At 43.9% G+C, this 19,961-nt stretch overlaps 2 protein-coding genes across 2 annotated transcripts in view; both read right to left on the reverse strand.

Moving 5' to 3' along the window:
• The window catches only part of GPRASP3 (G protein-coupled receptor associated sorting protein family member 3), a 31,047-nt gene extending 13,270 nt beyond the window's left edge, over window positions 1-17,777 (reverse strand). The window contains exon 1 of the mRNA XM_053657480.1: window positions 17,718-17,777. The gene's annotated coding sequence lies outside the window, so the exon portion shown is untranslated. The remainder of the gene's footprint in view (window positions 1-17,717) is intronic.
• On the reverse strand, window positions 14,213-17,795 carry LOC119038473 (G-protein coupled receptor-associated sorting protein 2-like). The gene is made up of 2 exons (XM_037130977.2): window positions 17,718-17,795; window positions 14,213-17,419 (listed from the first exon to the last, which is right to left on the reverse strand). Exon 2 carries the CDS (start codon window positions 17,108-17,110, stop codon window positions 14,546-14,548), a length of 2,565 nt encoding a protein of 854 aa, XP_036986872.2. The 5' UTR covers window positions 17,111-17,419; window positions 17,718-17,795; the 3' UTR covers window positions 14,213-14,545.
• Between the last annotated feature and the right edge of the window lie 2,166 nt (window positions 17,796-19,961).

Consider the following 19,961-nt stretch of genomic DNA (forward strand, 5'->3'; position numbering starts at 1 on the left):
TTTTTTACACCAACTACTGGGAGTTAGCATTAGACTCCACAGATTTAAAAGTACAGTCCCCAGCAATATTGCCCCCACTTAAGATACAATGCCGGTTATAAGTCTTGGAGGGCCAACCATGCTTCTGACTGACCAGTTATACAGTCTAGAATTCCAATGACCCCCTCAGGTTTGATAATTTACTAGAAAAACACAGATATTACTGAAAGTGCTATACTTCACATTATAGTTTTATTGATTTTTTAAATATATTTTTATTCAAGTACAATGGTCTCCATTTTCACCCCACCATGCACCTCCGCCCCACCCAATCCCCACTCCCAACCTGAAACCCACCCCCTTTGTCTTTGTCCATGTGTCCTTCATACATGTTCCTTGATGACCCCCTCTCCATTATGCCCTATTATCCCTCTCCCTCCTCCTCTCTGTTTACCCTCAGATTGTTCTTTATTTCAATTTCTCTGGTTATATTTTACCTGCTCATTTGTTTTGTTGATTAGGTTCCACTTATAGGTGACACCATGTGGTATTTGTCTTTCACTGCCTGAGATATTTCTCTTAGCATAATGCTCTCCACTTCCATCCATGCTATTGTGAAGGGTAGGAGCACCTTTCTTTCTGCTGCTTACTATTCCATTGTGTAAATGTAGCATTGCTTTTTGATCCACTCATTTATTGCTGGGCACTTAGGTTGCGTCCAGCACTTGGCTATTGTGAATTATGCTGCTATGAACATTGGGGTGCATAGATTCTTATGAACTGGTGTTCTAGTATATTTAGGGCATAATCCAAACAGTGGTATTACTGGATCAAAAGGCAGTTCCATTTTAGTTCTCTGAGGAAATTCCATAGTGTTCTGTACTGTGGCTTCACCAGCCTGCATTTCCACCAACAGTGCACTAGGGTTCCCTTTTCTCCACAACCTCTCCAATACTTCTTTTGTGTTGATTTGTTTATGATGGCCATTCTCACCAGTGTGAAGTGGTATCTTATAGTGGTTTTAATTTGCATCTCTCTAATGGCTAGTAATAGTGAGCATCTTTTCATATGTCTCCAGGCCCTCTGTATATCCTCTTTTGAGAAGTGACTGTTCAAGTCCTTTGGCCATTTTTGAATTGGATCGTTTGTCTTCCTGGGGTGGAGTCATGTGAATTCATTATATATTTTGGAGATCAAACCCTTTTCCAAGGTATCATTAGCAAATATATTCTATATGGTTGATTCTCTTTTCATTTTGCTGATGTTTTGATTAGCTATGCAGAAGTTTTTTATTTTCATGAAGTTCCAGTTGTTTATTCTTTTCTTTATGTCCCTTCCTGTAGGGGACATATTGGTGAAAATATTGCTGTGTGGAATATCTGAAATTTTCCTGACTATATTCTCCTCTAGGACTTTTTTTATGGCATTGTGATTATGTTTTAAGTCTTTTATGCACCTTGAACTTATTTTTGTGTATGGTGTAAGTTGGTGGTTGAGTTTCATTTTTTTGCATGTAGCTGTCCAGATCACCCAACACCATTTGTTGAAGAGGCTATTTTACACCATTTTATGTTTCTTCCCCCATTGTCAAATATTAATTGACCATAAAGACTTCGGTTTATATCTGGGCTCTCTGTTCTGTTCCATTGGACTGTGTAACTCTTATGTCAGGACCAGACTGTTTCAATTACAGTGGCCTTGTAATATAGTTTGATATCAGGTATTGTGATCTCTCCTACTTTGTTCCTCTTTCTCAAAATTGCTTCATCTATTTAGGGTTGGTTACTGTTCCATATAATTTTTGAAATGTTTGTTGTATATCTGTGAAATATGTCACTGGTATTTTAATAGGCATTGCATTGGATCTATAAATTGCTTTGGGTAATAGGGACATTTTGATGATGTTGTTTCTACCAGTCCTTGAACATGGTATATAGTTCTATTTATTTCTGTCTTCCTTAATTTCTTTCTTCAGTGTTGTGTAGTTTTCTGAGTACAGGTCTTTCACCTCCTTGGTATGCTTTATTCCTAGACACTTTATTTTTTTTCTTGCTGTAGCAAATGGGATTTTTTCTTGATTTCTGATTCTGATTTTCATTGTTGGTATATAAAAATGCCTTTGCGCTGGCTGGTGTAGCTCAGTGGATTGAGCGCAGGCCTGCAAACCAAACAACTGCTGTTTGATTCCCAGTCAGGGCACATGCCTGGGTTGCAGGGCAGTTCCCAGCAGGGGGCGCACGAGGGGCAACCATACATTGATATTTCTCTCCCCCTCTCCTTTCCTGCCTCTCTAAGGATAAATAAATAAAATCTTTAAAACATTTTTAAATGCCTTTGATTTCTCAATATTGACTTTGAACCCTGCTGTTTTGCCAAATTCACTTATTAGGTCAAGTACTTTTTGTGTGACATCTATAGGGTTTTCTTTGTGCCCCATAATGAAATCTGCAAACAGTGACAATTTTCCTTCCTCTTTTCCAATTTGGATGCCTTTTATTTCTCTTTCTTGTCTGATTCCTGTGGCTATGACTTCCAATACTATATTGTATAAAAGTGGTGAAAGACATTTTTGTCTTGTTCCTGATCTTAGTGGGAAAGCTTTTAGATTTTGCCTGTTGAGTATGATGCTGGCTGTAGGTTTCTCGTATATGGCCTATATCATGTTGAGGAATACTCCCTCTACTACCACTTTGCTGAGTGTTTTTTTTTTATCATAAATGGGTGCTATACCTTATCAAATGCTTTTTCTACATCTATTGATACAATCGTGTGATTTTTATCTTTCCTTTTGTTTATGTGATGTATCACATTGATTTGCAAATGTACCATCCGTACATCCCTGGGATGAATCTCACTTGATTATAGTTTATGATCTTTTCAATGTATTCCTGTATGCGATTTGCCAATATTTTACTGAGGATTTTGGCATCTATGTTTTCAGTGATATTGGCCTATTGCTTCCTTTTTTTGTTGTATCTTTATCTGGTTTTCTAATTCGGGTGATGCTGGCTTCATAAAATAAGTTGGGAGTCTTCCTTCTTCTTGGAGTTTTTGGAAAAGTTTGAGAAGTATAAGAGCTAGCTCTTCCTTAAATGTTTTGTAAAATTCTCCTGTGAAACCATCTGGTAATATATATCCATTAAGTCCATTTGATGTAGGGCATTGTTCAATGCTGCAATATCTTTGTTGATATTTTGTTTAAAAGATCTATCCATTTTTGACAGAGGGGTATTAAAACCCCCTACTATAATTGTGTTGACATCAATATCTTTCTTGAAGTCCTCCAGGATTTTTCTTATATAGTTGGGTGCTCATACGTTGGATGCGTATATGTTTATGTTTATGTCTTCTTGATGGATTCTTTCCTTGAGTATTATGAAGTGTCTTTCTGGGTCTCTTTTTATGGACCTTGTTATGAAGTCTATTTTGTCTGATATGAGTATTGCTACCATGGATTTCTTTCCTGTCCATTTGCTTGAAATATTTTTTCCACCTCTTCACTTTCAGCCTTTGTAGGTCTTCTGTTATGAGGTGGGTCTCTTGTAGGCAGCATATGTGTGGGTCATGTTTTCTCATCCATTCAGCTACTCTATGCCTTTAGTTTGGAGCATTTGATCTGTTAACATTTAAGGCTATTATTGATAGGTATTTATTCATTTTTCTCCCCTTGTACATGTCTTCTTCTCTCTCTCTCTCTCATTCTTTTTTTCCCTCTTCTTATAGTAGTCCCTTTAGCACATCTTGTAGTGCTGATTTGGTGGAGTTGTATTCTTTCAGCCTTCTTTTGTTTGGGAAAGTCCTTATTTCACCTTCCATTTTAATTTAGAGCCTTGCTGGGTATAGTAATCTTTGTTGTAGGCATTTGTTTTTTATTACTTGGAATATTTCTAGCCATTCTTTCCTAGATTGGAATGTTTCTGTTGAAAAATCAGCTACTAGCCTTATTGGAACCCCTTTGTATGTTACTTCTTGTTTCTTCCTTGCTCCTTTCTAAGATTGGCTCTTTGTCTTTAAAACTTTGCATTTTAATTCTGATGTGTCTTGGAGCAGGCCGCTTTAAGTTTATCTTTATTGGGACTCTGTGCTTCCTGAATTTGCATGGTTTTTCCCTCTCCAGGTTTGGAAAGTTTTCTGTCATTATATTTTCAAATAGGGCTTCTATGCCTTGTTCCTTTTCTTCTCCTTCCAGTATTTCTATGCTTTCAATGTTGTTCTGTTTCATATTATCTTGGAGTTTACTCAAGCTATCTTTATTTTTTTTAGTCTTTTTTGTGTGTAGCTGCTTTACCTGGGTTTTTCTCTCCACCTTGTCTTCCAGATCACTAATTCGGTCCCCTGCTTCCTCCAGCCTGCTTGTAATTCCGTGTAGTGTGTTTTTTATTTCAGAAATTGTATTTTTCATTCCTCCTTGGTTTTGTTTATAGTTTCTATTTCCTTTTTCATACCATTGTAGTTCTGTCTCAGTCCCTTGTCTGTGAGTTCCTTGGGCATTCTTATAAGCATTATTTTCAATTCTGTATCTGATAGTTCACTCACCTCCATTTCATTTAGCTCTTTTAGTGGGGAGTTTTCCACTCCTTTTGATCACAGGTTCTTTTTTTGTCCCCCCATTTTAGATGACTCTTTTTGTTTGTTTCTCTGCTTCCTGATATTTTGCTTTGCTAGCTGTCTTTGTAGGGTGAGCATCTATGGTAGGAGTTCTGTGAGATTCAGTGGTGTGGTCTCTTTGATCTCCTTGTCTGTATGCTCTAGGGTTGCTCTTTTTTTCTGTTTGTGTGGGATTTCTTGTTTTATTTGGGTTTTTACCTGTTGGTGGTTCCTTTGTTGGTGGGTTCTCTCTTCCAACAGGTATATTGGTGTTCATGGCTCCCACCTACTCCTTGTATGTGATCAGTTGGAGGGGGGAGGCAAAAATGGATTAAGACAGCGGGAGAGTATTCTATGGGATTTGAAGCACCAACAAATAGAGAACAGATAGGAGATCCTTTGGATAAGTACAGTGTTACCTGTGATATTTCACCCAACTAACCACTTTTTATGAAAGGTGAAAAAGAGATACGATTCTTGTTAGCGGGGAGGATTGTAAGTTGAATCCAGAAGACAAGGTGTTTGTGTGAGGTTAGATGGTGAGATATAGTGAGAGTAAAGAATAGAAAGTAGGCATAGTGTAATGATAGAATAGAGTTCACCACAACAGAAATGAAGCTCAAGGATTTAGTGAAATGGACTAATATCAGAGCAGGGTGCTATATAGTATATACAACTATATGAAACAACAATTATTTACAATAATATGCCAAGAAATATATGATCTGAATAACAGGAATAGTAAGTACATGCCCAAGAGCAGAGTGCTATTGGAAAAAGAGTGAAGTGAAAGAAGGAAAATTTAAAAAATATCAGAGTACAAGGAAAATCAGTTGAACAATATAATTAACCAAACAAAATGAAGTAACCTAAACACAAAGGTGAGAAATAAAAAATACTTATGAAATAAAAAGTAAAAATAATAATACAAATAAACAATGAAATGCAAGTTCTATTGGAAAGGAAAGTGAAATTTGTCTCAGTTTCTCAGTTTTGGGGGTTAGCCTTGTGCTCCCTCCTTGGGTCTGTCTCTGGAATTTTCACAGCTCCAGGTCTTATTGTCTCACTTGGGAGGAAAAAAAGGTGGGGGGGGGAGCCTCCTGCTGACTTTACACCAGCCAAGCCAGTTCTGCTGGTCTTCCTGGATGCTGCGGGTAGAAGAGGTTTGTGCTTTGTTTCTCTCCATTCCTGTGGTTTGGTAAGGTGGGAGCCAGATCTGGGCTAAAATATTCACAGTTGCCCAGCCTCCAGTCCAGATCCTTGGTGTGCTGCCGGGCCCCCACTGTCAATCTGCGCCAGGCCAATGCCTTTAATCTACCAGTTGTGCAGCCTGTGAGTTGCATTGGTTAGATGCAACTCACACACCTCCCTCTTTGCTGGCCTGGGTGTTGTGCACTCAGTGTCTCTTCAAGGCAGTTCAGCTCCCTTACTAAATAAGTCTTGGGAACTGCTGCTCACTGAGTCCTGCTGCCCTCCTCTGAATGGTCTGTGCAGTGTGCCTCCTCCTTCCTCTTCACTAGCCAGCTGCTGCAAGAGTTCCTTAAACAGTGGCTGAGAGCCTCTTTTTTTTAAGTAAAATTCTCTTGTTTAAGTGCATAATTCTAACAAGTGCCCAACTTTTCACACAGCCCAACCTTCTAACCAAACCAAAGACTATCCTTGTCAGGGTCTGACACAGCCCAATGTTGGGGACCTCTCTGCCTGGTTTCAGGAATTGTAACTACCTCCCATGGCTAAGGATGAGCTAGTGACCCCTGGAATGCAAGCCACAGGAGACAAAGCTTGTCTCTGGTAGCAAATGCTGTCTCAGTTTCCTCCCTGCCCCCAAAGCATGTTCCGAAGTCCATGACGGGTAAGTCTCCTCAGAGCAAGGAGCAACCTAAGCCAGACTCAATCACTTGGGAGGCCTTCATGGAAGGACTTGGAGGGCTGCAACAAAGAGTGAGCAATGGATCCTTGCCCCCCAACCCCGGCTATGTGACATAGCCCAAGTCCCCATGTTCTCTGGGAGAAGCACTTCCTGATGCTAATCCACTTAAGCCTGAAAACCTGATGGGGAGTGGTGCAGCTCCTTGCCTTGCTAGAGTATATCCCAGGGAAAAATCTGGCTTCACAAAAAAAATCCTAAAAAACCTGTGAAACCTGCTCTGCTAAGAGTGCTTTCATTCATATGTTAAGGGTCCAAGCAGGAAACCCTAAAGTTTCTGCAAAACCCCCTTCCTGACAGACACTGACTAAGACTAAGCCCTCAGATTTCTTTGAAGTGTTATCTACTGTTTGATCCTTGCCGCCCAGTATTCCTGTGTATTACAACCCAATAAAAGCCACTGGAGGAAGGGGCTCAAGGCTTTTTTCCTCTGAGAAACTGGCCATCGCTCCTGGCCTCTTTTTCCTTGGAGAAACTGGCCACCTCTCCTCTCCAAGCAGATCATGCCTTGGTAGTGTTATTTTCATCCGTGGCAGACAGGGGGACTTGTGGGAAAAGTCGCCCACACAGCCCAACACTTCTGCCTTTTCCAGCTGTCACCTAATTTCTCTGGTAATGACCTAGCTGGTGTCCACAGTCCCAGCAGGTGAACACTGCCTCTGTGCATTTCCCACTTCATCTTTATTACCCTCAGCAGTTCAGGCATACAGGTCACTCCTAGGGCCAGGCTGTCTTCCCTGCTTTGGTAGGGGAGGGAGCTGCTGATTTGACTCTCCTCCAAAGATCCTGCAGCTACCACTGACCATGGTGGTAGGCACCAGGCCAGTGGCCACAGCAGCCTTGGTCCCCACATAGGTCCCAGGGACCTTTCCAACCCAACACAATCTCCTTACTGTCTGTTTTTCAATGTCCTCTACAATTTTGGCCTCCAACCTTCATATAAGATGGGGTTCTGTTGGCTGTTCACTCTGTTCCTCAGAAGATCGGCTAGGTGTTCCAGCATGGCACAGGAGGAAGTGGGCTCCACCCCCACCTACTTTGCCACCATGAATTATTACCTGTAGTTTTTATTATAAAGGCTACACATAGGAAAAGATCTGGAGGGATATTAGACTTGCAGCTTCCATGCCTTCTTCCCTTGGGTTCAGGGCAAATCACCCTACATGGATATCAGTGTGTTTACCAACTAGGAAGCTCCACAAATGTTGGGAACTGCCCTGCCTGGTTTCAGAAGCTGTAACCACCCCCCTCCCCTGGTCCATGGCTAAGGCTGACTGAGCAACCTCTGGACCATAAGCCACTAAGGAGACAAAGTTTATCTCTCTGGCAGAGGTGCTACCTCTGCTCCTTTTACTTCACCCTGCCTGACCCCCAAAACTTGATCAGTTAGCCAATGACAGGTAAGATTCCTCAAGGGAGGGGCAACCTAAGACAGGCAGGATCACAGGGAGCCCCCAGGGAAGGACTTGTGGGGCTATAGAAAAAGGGGGTGATGAACCCTTGCCTCTTGGTTTTGACATAGCCTGAGTTCTTATTCTGCCTGCTTGAAGTCTCCTAATCTCTTGGCTGCCTTACCTCCCCTGCCTGCCTTAAGCCTGAAACAGTGACAGAGGGTGGTGCAGCCCTGTGCTGGAAAAGGCAGGTTACCCGGGTGATCAGGCCTAAGAAAGAATACATAAAATCCTGTGAAACCTGCTTTGCTAAGAATGCTCTCAATTAAATGATAAGGGTCCAATCAGGAAATGAGTTTGTTTCCCAAAGTTTTGTAGTCCTTTAGTTAACAGACCCTGACTCAGAATAAGCCCTCATAGTTCTTTGAATGCTGCTATCTATTGTTTGATTTTTACTGCCTGACAATGATTAGTGAGCTTTACCTGTATTCCTGTGCAAATTGAACCCAATAAAAGTCTGTCAAGACAAGGGTTGGCCCGCTCTCCCCTTGAGATAGTAGCTGTGCCATCCCTTTTCCTCCACAGGACTCAGGAGTCCATGTGAATATCTTGTCTCATAGACAACGCCATGGACACTGTGGGCCAGTGTCCACGTCACACCAAATCCTGAGTTTCATTGGGGATTCCTTAAATATGCACGATTAAATCACTGGCCACCTGATTTCACCAAAAATCCAGCCCTCCTTCCCTCTGTGGCCTAAAGTTCCAACTGCTATTATGATTGGTCCTTCTAGTGACCAGCCCACATCATGAAGGTATTTCAGGGCCCACCATAAGTCAGCGCCTTAGCATTACAGAGATACTCCTATCACCAAAGTCCAAAGGTTTTTTGAAGGTCTGTGCCAGAAACCAAAGACATAGCTTAGATATATTCTTTCTATACCACACCATGTTTGAGGTACTCTCTTTTGTCAAACTCTAAAAACGAAGACACAGGCCAGAGACAAGAGTTTAAGAAGAAAGACCATGATCTGAAAATTGGCCCCAACACTTAAGTTACCACATTGCTGGAGAGTGGAGGAAAGAGGATAACAAAGGAGGCAGGGTAAGAGAGAAGGAGGTAGTCCTAGGCCTCAAATCTCTGTAATTTTACCCCACATGCCCACTGCTCAATCCTAGCTTTTAAATGTAAACAAAAGGGCCCAAAGTAGTATTACAGAATAATTTCAACTGTATACTGACAAAAAATATAAGGATATGAGTAGGCTTTGGGAAATTAATTACTTCCTATTGACACTTTCCTAAACTGCCATAGTATCCAGCCTTGGGGCATCAGGGGTTCCCATGAGCCCCCCAGGCTTGGGAATATTCTGTTAGAAAGAGGACACAAACTTATCAAGGTGAGGCAGAAGATAGTCAGGAAGGAGAAAACTCTGGAGATGCCCTAGGGCTAAGGTAAAGGACATCAATAAAGGACAGAGACCTTGTTCTAAGACCAGTTGTTCCTGCTTTCTAGAAAAACACTGAATCATGGTGAATCATGAATACACCTGAGCAGCAGATATATAATGACTTCTGCTTCATTATAATAGCATTATAATAAATTAACATTGTGTGAGCCCCCTTCTCAGGTGGCCAATCAAGGTAAATCATGGGAGGCCACATGCACAGTAGCTTTCAAGTAATATAAATACTTGTACATGTGCAATAAAAGCCTGCCCAAACTAGCCAGGAAATATCTGCCCTGTAAGAACAGAATTCCTCCAGCACCAGAGGGCAATCTCTGCTCAGAGTTGGCTTGCTCCCATGTTCTTAATAAATCTGCTGTCTTTTTGATATAAATTCTCTGTGTGTTTGGTTCTTTGTCCTCAGTCACCAAGAACCTGGTTACCTGTGCCCACCTGTGACAAAGGGATGCTACCTGGGATGAGTGAGACCAAAGGAACAAGTCCTAAGAAGTGGACAGAGAGCGGAACACATGGAAGACATCAAAGTGTCTGCAGAGGGGAACCCATGGGACCATCCACTAAGCAGTTTCTGCAGATGTTTCCCAGGATGATCCTACTCTTAGGCCCAGGACTGTAAATGGAGGAAACCTCAGATGGAGTAGCAACTTTTGCATTCCCTGATGGGATGGACCTGCTGCCTGGGGCTGAGATCCAGAGATTCTCTAGGGAGTTGAGAAGCTTGGCATTATCCCAATGACAAATCCTGTCAGGGGCCAACTGTACCTAAGTTCCCTCCTCTTGAGTCTGTCTCTCAACCCCCTTGCCTAGAGCTGCTCAAATTGGGATTCATTCCTCTCTTGCATCTCCAGGCACCTGGAGCCTTGGAGCATTAGGTACATGTTTCCCCACTCCTCTCCCACCCCTCCCAATTTTGAGCTGGTCTCAGCAATTCTTATCCTCTGGAAAATACACACAGAAAATAGAGTAAGTGGCAAATAGGTGGGAGGACAGAGTTCGCATCCTAATACCTGCTTTTCCAGAGCCAGCATCAATAGATTATATGAACTGCGTGTTCACAAACTGTCACTTCGGTTTTTCTCTGGGATACCCTGATGCCAACTCCCTCCATGTGTCCACTGCCCCCACCCACACAAAGAAACACTGAATCACACAGCATTGTGCAGGGAGCTTGGGGAGAGGGGACTCGTGTTCAGGAGGCAGGGGAAGCAGGAAGGTCCCAGGCATTTCCTGTACCAGGATCCAGTCTCAGCCACCATCTGCAGAAGCCATTTATGAGCCTCACACCCACTTCCTCCTTACCTATCTCCTCTGCCATCAACTACCATTTCTCTCCATGTGTGCCTCCCACAGGATGACTTACTGCTTCTTGAGCTCCTGGAGAAAAGATACACCCAGCTAAGATGCTTGTGATTGCCTGCAGTATTATTTCCTTTACCAATAAATGCTGTAATTCTGGTCACCTGAGACTAGTTTTCAGGCTAGTGTGGCACAGGGAGACAGCCACACACCCACCCTAACATCTTACTATTCATTCCTTAGCGGTCTGTGGATCATCAGGTGTGCATGTACTTCCCCATCTCTTTGTCTCTTTTTGTCCCTTTTCCATGGGATACATCTCTGGGCCAGCCCAAGGGTGAGCATGGTCACATGACCCACTGTCAGCCTACACGACCCCCTATCTGCCTGCATATGACCATGCAGTGTGTTGGCTACATCCCTGAAGCACCAAAGAGCATAATTTTCTGCCTCTGGGGTTGAGCTGCTTGCTAGCAGAACCTGCAGCTCCTGACCAAGATGAAGATAGAGAGCTGACAGAAGGCTGGATTTGGAACCAAAGCTTCCAGCCCAAGGCCAGGGCCTTGTTCTATGGGAGTCCAGGGCTGCAAGAAACACCGAACCAGGAGTTTGGAGATGAAGTGACATTGCATATTCTGTCTAAAACTCAGAGTGACATGTTAAACAGACACAAGGGATCTGTCCTGAAAAATATTGCTAGGCAAAATAAATATTCAGACTCCAGTTTCCACTACCAGTGTGATTCCTGTTAACACTTATGGTTGGTTTTTGAAGGGAGGCAAAACTGCCACTTTGCCTTATTTCCATAAACCAGTGATTTTCAACTAGTGTGCTGCAAGAATTTTTAAAGCAAACAATACCTGACTATTTAGTCAGGGGCACTGACCTATTTTCTCTTATATTGTCAAATTAAAAAAATGACAACTGCCAACACAATAGGTATCTGGTGTGAATGAATCAAAATTATACCTATTTTTTGTCAGATCAGCAAAAAAGATATTTTTGGTGTGCTGCAGAATTTTAGTAAATAGTTTATGTGTGCCATGAGATGAAAAAGATTGAAAATCACTGTCATAAACCTTGCATATTATAATGAGAAAAAAGCATGTTGCACTGTTAGAAAAATTACTCAAAACTTGAGTAAAGACAACATAGGTTACTGGATATTATTTCAGTGCAAGGCTAGGCTTCATTTCTTTTGATTGAGCATGTTTTCCATTCTGAGAGGCTGATGTTAACCTATATTTTGTCCAATAGACATGAAAATGATTTCCATTCAGTGAAACAGGTAACATCAATGACTATAATTTATTGCCCTTAAGATATTTTCATTTTGTAGTTAACCCAGCAATGTTATCCTAATGTTTTCTATGCATGTATAAAATTTAACATACTATATTATTATATTGTTTTTTGTTTTTATATTTTAAATGAGATAACATACTCGTCTCATTTACATACTTAGTTCTTTATTGTGTTGAAAAATCTTTCATGTGTTCATTTCTAACTTATAAGTCATAATTTAACCTTTTCAAAAATTAACATCATCCTCAGATAAAACAGAAACATTTCCCCCATAACTAAAAATAAAATATGTTTCTCACATGTCTGGACTCCCTGTCCAAACCAATTCTATCCCTGACTTCTGCAATTTCTATCTGAAGGTATGGTATGATCTTTTTTTTTTTTACTTATTATTGTGGAAATTACACATAATATAAAATCACCTTTTAGTGAACTCAGTGGCATTAAGTATATTCACAATATTGTGCAACCATCACTGCTATCTGCTTCCAGAACTTTGCTGTCACTCCAAAAGGAAATGTTCTTTTGAATGTAAGTTATGTAAAAAAGTTGCAATCCTCCCTGACTGGCGTGGCTCAGTGGACTGAGTGATGGACTGCCAAGTAATGGGTTCTGGGTTTGATTCCCAGTCTAGGGCACATGCCTGGGTTGTGGGCAAGGTCCCCAGTAGGGGGCGCACCAGAGGCAAGCACACATTGTTGTTTCTCTCCCTTTCTCTCTCCCTTTTCCCCTTTAAAAATAAAATCTTTTTAAAAATGTTGCAATTTTTGTACAGTCAAGAGACTAATATAAACTCAGCAACCTTGATAACTTCTTTTTCTTTAAAGTATTTCAATTAAAAAGCTAGTTTTTCTTAAATCTCATGGGGCCTACTTTTCTTTCCAACTTATTCTAAGCGATTCTCTCTGAAAATTTCTTGTAACACATATAGTTTATTCATTTATATAGCTATCTTTTCCAACATGTCTACCTGTAACTTAAGGCATTAGAAAAATATTTTATCTTAAAAATCCTTGTCTTGTTTCCCTGATGTGTCTCTGAAATGTTTTGTTTTTTTTGCATTGTAGATTTTATTCCAGACTATGGAATAGATGAAATTTCTTAAAAAGTCATTTTAACAAATACCATATTATCTCACCTTTAACAGGAAGGTAAACAACAAAACAAACAAGCAAACAGAATAAAAACAAAGACGCTGAAATAGAGAACAAGTGGGCAGCAACCAGAGGGGAGAGGGAAGGGAACTTAAGGGGAAAAAGGGGGAGGGATTTTGAGGAACAAGTATGAAAGACACAGGGATGAGGACTGGGGGGGATGGGAGGGAAGTGGGGAGACGGGGCAGGGGGGGCTGGGATGGGAGAAATAGACAAAAAACTGTACTTGAAAAAAAAGTCATTTTGAAATTGCATAGAAGTTTTCTACTCACACACAAACTTTAAAATGGTATCAATTTTCCTTTCTTAAAAAAAATTATTTTTAGAGAAAGGGGTAGAGAGGGAGAAAGGGAGAGAAACATCAATGTATGGTTGCCTCTCAAGCACCCTGTACTAGAGACCTGGCCCACGACCAGGAATAGAACAGGTGACCCTATGGTTCACAGGCTGGCACTCAGTCCATGGGCCACATCAGCCAGGGCTCAATTTTCCCATAGATGATAATATTCTTCTCTATTTTACCAGACATAAAAGCATGTGCCACTTCATGCCAATAAATAGATCATTTTAAATAGATGCATTGTATTTATTTAATACTTATACTTGCCTTGGACTAGGATCACACGAAAAAATCTTAGAAACTTCTGACTCCATTTAATTGGTGTGCTATCCTATTATTTCATTTTTTTTGGTGGCACTGAAGCAATATCTGCATTTTGAGTTGTAAAATTGGCTGATTTAGTTCTCCAAACTGCCCTCATTCTAACCACATCCCTCAATGAAACTTGTTTCACCTATTCCAGGCAGACAGGATACATCCAGGTTACTAAACAGATTTTCCAATTACACACTTTTCTTCCTACCACTGCTGCTCACTTACAAGAATGACCTAGGGTTTGTCTTATCCTACCCTTCAGTGACCAATTTAAGTGGGTCCCTTTTCTCTGAACATTTTTTCAAGTACCACAGCCCTCAGTAATCTCTTTAAACTCCAGGAATAGAATTTTCCAATGAGGGTATGTCTACCATACTTCTAATTATCTACGTTGGTAAGCATGCACAATGAATCTGCACCTGGATTTTAAATTGAAGGATCACTTCTGCCAATTTTCACACAGAACTTTATTGAAAATACACTCAAATACAGAACCACATGTTTAAACAACAAAAAGCAGTGTAGTTTACATAGGTAACTCAGTTCACTGGACACTCAATACTGAAAAATACTGCAATCTGGACAGCAAGACAAATATGAACAAATGATGTTTTCCGCTCTAATATTCATTTGGCATCCACAAAATGATCCAGCTCAAGCCAAGAATTGGACAAAGTTAACAGCATAAAAATATAAGTTACAACATACCATCAGACTGAAAACCAAAGCACTACTCAGGGCTTTTGGGGAACATAAGGCTGATCACAGACAGGTCAAACATATTAGTTTGGTTGCCCCCCCTCAGGATCGTTTTGATTGTCTATTTGGGTTTGTAGTTCCTTAGCCAAGCTCTCAAATTCGTGGAATGCAGAAATAAGCGGCTCAAGACTGAAATCTTCATCAACTGAGGCCATTGTTCCATTTGTTATGATGTTACTGATATTTTGAAACATTTTAATAACAATTTGAATATTATCATGTGACTCTTCCAAGTTAAAAAGACCCACAAATACCGATAGAGCTTTAGCACTGAATAGCTTCTTTGCCACCACAGGATTTTCAGACAAGTTCAACAGCATTTTCAGAATGCAAAACTTCGTTGTTGCATCTCCTGTGACTAATAGGGTGAGAAACCCAGACATAAAATTGGCAACTAGTGTGTGATAGTCAGTAGTCATAGTAAGGTGCCTAAGCAGCCTTAATCCAAGCAGCTGCTCAGGGGAATCCACGCTTTGTGCAAGCGTTTCCTCACACACTTGACATATGAATGTTTCAATCATGTTTAGATTTGGATAAGGTGGAGCCATGAGAATCACATTTTCCAAAAACCTTGTCCGGACTCGGGAAGAGGGATAATTGAGCAAGGTTTCAATAAGTGAGACAACACCTGAATCCCGAATAAAATCTCGGGTAAATTGAGAAGCACTTCTCATACCCACTGCAATTTTAAATATTTCCTGAATAAAAGGATCTCGAACTTTTTCCATTAATAGGAGGAGTTCCTCAAACTCTCCAGAACTGATTTTAAGCTCACATTGTATACAGCTGCAGGACCAACTCTCAGGCTGTGCACTGTCCCTGGCCCTAAGATGATCCCGAATTTCCCTGACTGACCGGTAGGATGGTTCATACTGAAATGTGAATTGAGGTTCAGGCTGATTGGCCTCATCTTCACCTTCTGAGGTAAGCTCCCCATTTTGGGGCTTTCCCTCAAACATTTCAGCAAATGCAGCGGATGCTTCTTCGGTAATTCTAAAGGAGCTTGGGGATGGGAAGCCAATCCTATGACAAGGACCAGGTTTGAATTCAACAGTGACCTCCTCCCAGGTTTTGGGCCTGGATGATGCCTTAATTTCCTTCTCAGCTGAATCTCTGAATCTGGAACTAGCCCTGTACACAGGATTGGGATTTAGGTCAAAGCAGGCCTCATCCCTATCCCAGAACCAGGACCCAAATATGGCTTCTTCTTCAGACTCCTGCTTGATCTCTTCTCTGGCTACAGCCCCCAAATTGGACTCAGGCTCCTCAGTCCAGAACAAGGATCCACCAATAGCCCCCTCCTCAACCCCTGGGGTGGATTCACAGATGGCTGAAGCCCCAGCCTCTTCACCAGCCTCTTTCTCTGCCCAGAACCAGGACCCAATGATGATGTCCTCCTCAAACCTGGGGTCTGGTTTGACCCTATCACTGTTATTAACATCTTTCTGGGTCCTGGGCTTCAAGTCAGTATTAGGCTCCTCCTGATCTCTTGGCCTGAATCTACTACTGGCCTCTTCTCCAGGCAAAAACCAGGACTCCTTATAGTATTCATCTTCAGACTCAGATTCAAAAAAGTCCTCTCTCTTTGTTCCAAGCTTGGACCTAATATTTGCCTCATCCCTAACTCTGGGTCTGAACAAGTTATTGGTATTTTCTCCAGGCCACAAGCAGAATGGATTGCTAGACTCCTCCTCAGACCCAGACCAGGAATCAATATAGGGATCTTGTTTGGATCCAGGCCTGGACTGGAGGTTAGGCTGATGCTTAGCCCTGTGCCTGGATCTGGTATTGGCCTCTTCCCTGGGCCATGATCTAACACTGGCCTCTTCTCCAGCCCAGAGAGAAGAAATAGTAGAGGTCTCATCTGCTGACCAGAATCCAGATTCGTTAGAAGCTTCCTCTCTGGCCCTGAGCCTGGCATAACACCAAGATTCTGTATTAGTTTCATCCCCTGATCCAAACCAGGATTGAATTCCTGACTGAACCTGGGAACCAGGAAAGGTCTCAACCTCTACATTTACCAGTTCTTTATCTACAGCCGTGGCTGAAGGTTTAGCAACTGATTCAGACTCCATACTGACCAGTGGCCAGGCAGTTGCATTGGTCTGGGGCACGCCCTCTGTTTGGGACATTGCCTCGGCCCCGAGCTCAGTCTGTGCTGAAGCCTCGGCTTCATCTTTGGGCCTTGCCCCAGGGATTGCCTTGGCCTCAGTTTTAGGGCATGCCCCACCTATTGCCCTGGCCTCAGATTTGGGCCTTGTCCTAGCCATTGCCTGAAATTCAGTTTTGGGCCTTGCCCCAGCCACTGCCTGGGCCTCAATTCTGGGCCTTGCCCCACCCATTAGTTGGAAATCGGTTTTGGGTCTTGCCCCAGCCATTACCTGGGACTCAGTTTTGGGCCTTGTCCCATTCATAGCCTTTGACTCAGTTTTGGGCCTTGCCCCAGGCACAGTCTGGGCCTGGGTCCTAACCTTGGGTCTAACCACCATCGGGATGTCATTCTCTCTCTCAGCCCCACCTCCAGCCTCTTCTCCAGCCTTCTTTCCAGGCTTGGCCTGGACACCAGGTTCAATCTCAGCCCCAGTCATAGTACCAGTTACAGAAAAGACACAGTTAAACACTAGTAACACAGTCTCAGCCTCTACCACTGAAGAGTCACAGTTTTGTATCTTCACACTCTGATCTTTCAGTGATTCAGTTGGAAAAGAGTCAATCACCAGTCCAGCAGTTAATCAGCCTCTGTCCTAAGACCAGCCTCAGCCAATATTACAGGCAGAATGCAGAAGAGGCACAACCAAGCTGGAGGATGACAGACGGTTCCCAGGTGGGTGTTGATCTGTTGAGCGTGATGGTCAACAGTAACTGCAACACCACCAGAGCTGCCACTAGAGGTGGATCTAAGGAGAGAGAACGGCATGGGGCTTTGAGTCTCTTCCAATTGTGTCACTCCAAGCAGAGACTCACACAGAGCCTAGACCTTGAATTCTTGGTAGGGCTATAGGGCTGTTAGAAAGTATGTCACCCTTATTTACCCAGAGCTGCTACACACTTGGTCTACCACAAAATAGGTGTAAGATTGGTGAGAAAGTATGTTGGTAATGGGGCTAAGGAGCCCCCAGATTAGACCTTAATCACTCTTGGACCTGTGTTAGTCTCCATTACTCCATCCTAATTTGTGCCCACTCCCATACCAACCTGCTCTGACGTGGTGCAATATCCCCCTCCTTGCTTTGTTCCAGTTGTATTAAGCCCTACAGCAGACAGCAGGCTGTCCTACGGACAAATAAACATACAGGAGAAAATATGAGTCTGAGTACTTAGTTGACAGGCAGATGCCCTGACCTTTGACGCAAACATCTCTTTCTGTTTAAGGGTCAAATTTCTCTAACATTTCCTCTCTCCTGGTTCCTAACCTCAGGTTTGCTCCCATTTACAGCCCAATTCAAATCTACACAAATATTTCTAATACCTCCAGCAAGAAATGGATAAGGGAGGCTGGGGTAATGTGCAAATCTGGCAGAGGAGAAGAGGCAGATCACAAAGACTTGCCATGATTTTACTCTGTAACTGTCCCCTGTGTTGTCTGTCTTTGCACCAACCTGTAGAGAATTGATCCAATTTCTTTCTCCTTTCCTTCTTTGCAGAAAGTGACCAGCCTTAAAGTAAGCCTATAGACAGACAAAAGATCGAACAGAAGACCATTGTAAAAAACTGAGCACGTAGTGGACACACCAACACCAATCATGGGAGTCCAGAGTTTTCTTGGTTGAATACTCTCTTTTAATTAAGTCCCTCTGTGTCAGGATTCCAGATAACTGTATCTTTTCCTGACGTCATAACCTTCCCATTACTCCCTTTTCCAATTCTGAGTATTCACCACTAGGTGCACCTCATCCCTTCACCTTCTGCAGAACAACTTGGGGGATGGGTGCCCACATATTCTAGAAAACAGGTTGTGTGTAGTGATGCTTGGAATCATCAATCTGTTTCACCCAAGCTTCTGAACCCATCTTTTCCTGCCCCCAGTTTTGGCTGGAGAGAAGGCAAGAAGTCAAGGGAATTGCCAAGAAGCTGGTACACAGGGACATTTTAAGATTCCCGGATGCTTGCCATGTTATGGTCTCAGTCACCCCCCTATTTGGGTCTCCAGTCAATGGCTGCTGCCCACCAAGCCCCAACCCCTCACACCTCCAGAAATACACGCTATTTTCCTGCTCCAACTTTTTCTCAAGCCGCTCCTCTACAGGTGCGTCCTGCCGCCTGAAATCGCCAGACCTACTGCGCAGACAGGAGACTTGGGCATCAACGAGGTGCCTGTTGGAAGGGAGAGTACCCAGGACGCGGGGCCCAACAGGCCCCCCTTTCCAGAATCAGAGGCCGGAGTAGCCAACGCCAAGGCCCCCTCCTGGGCATTCCCTCCAGCCCAGCTCCCGCTCCGCCATTTCTCCCGCAGCAGCCCCCCTCCCCCACAGCCCTCTCCCAGTACAGACACGGTGGAAGGCGGGATGCGGGCGCCAGGGAAGATGGCTGGGAGAAGCCAGCGTGATTCGCTTCCCCGAAGGACCACGGGGAGCCTCTCTGGATACCCCAGGGCCCTGGGCCCGGCCCCCGCCAGTCGCCGCCTTCTCGTCGCCCGGCTCCCCTAGCGCTGCGCAGCTAACTAACCAGCTCCCACCGGCCGGGTCCCCTCCTCCTCGCCAGGCTGCAAGGGCCTGGGCGCGGGCTGTAAACGGGTGGGGGGTGGGGCACCGGGGCACCGGGGCCCCACCCCCCGCCCCCCACCATAGCCCCATCTGCCTTTGCAGGCTCACGGCCGGAGTGGTCCTCTCCCCTCCTCTCGGAGCTCCTCACCAGCTTTCCACCGCCCTCCGTGCGCTTCGAATTGCAGTGTGGCCTCCCGCCCCGCCACGCACCTCTCCGGCCCACCGCTGCACCAAAACACGCAGGTGTTGGGTAGGGGTTGCGCAGGATGCGACACGAAGCACTGGCAGCCAAGGCGTCGCGAAGAGGGGCGGAGGGATACGTCAGTAATGGGCCGACGCCCCCTCCCAGCCCACTGTAGTTCCGACCAGAGGAGGCGGGGCCGGGACCCAGGCTGGGGGCGGGAGGAACCCCAGCCTATCTTTGCGGACCTACGCACACCCCCTCCCTGGCGATCACCCTCACATTCTCGGCACTGCAATCTATGGGACCGGCGGGCTGGGTTCGGGGTTCGGGATCGGGAGGTCAGAAGCAGCTGCGCCTTAGCAGCGGTCAGACGACCGCTGCTGCCTTAGCAGCGGATGGATACAAACCGCCCCTTGGTGCCTGTGAATCGCCAGACTCCCCCCCCCCCCTCTGCCTACCTCCCCTTCCCCCATCCCACCCGCCATCCTTCCTGGACGCAGACGGGGGAGGGGCTGTGAGGAATGCGCGCTGGGAGAGCAGAGGCGCGTTCCC

Source organism: Artibeus jamaicensis, unplaced genomic scaffold (assembly GCF_021234435.1).
Source record: "Artibeus jamaicensis isolate MK-2021 breed Jamaican fruit bat unplaced genomic scaffold, CSHL_Jam_final scaffold_461, whole genome shotgun sequence".
NCBI classification, from domain to species: domain Eukaryota; kingdom Metazoa; phylum Chordata; class Mammalia; order Chiroptera; family Phyllostomidae; genus Artibeus; species Artibeus jamaicensis.

What these genes read in the sequence shown, in the direction of transcription:
- LOC119038473 (XM_037130977.2), bottom strand. Translation starts at nt 17,110, where the DNA reads ATGACTGGGGCTGAGATTGAACCTGGTGTCCAGGCCAAGCCTGGAAAG.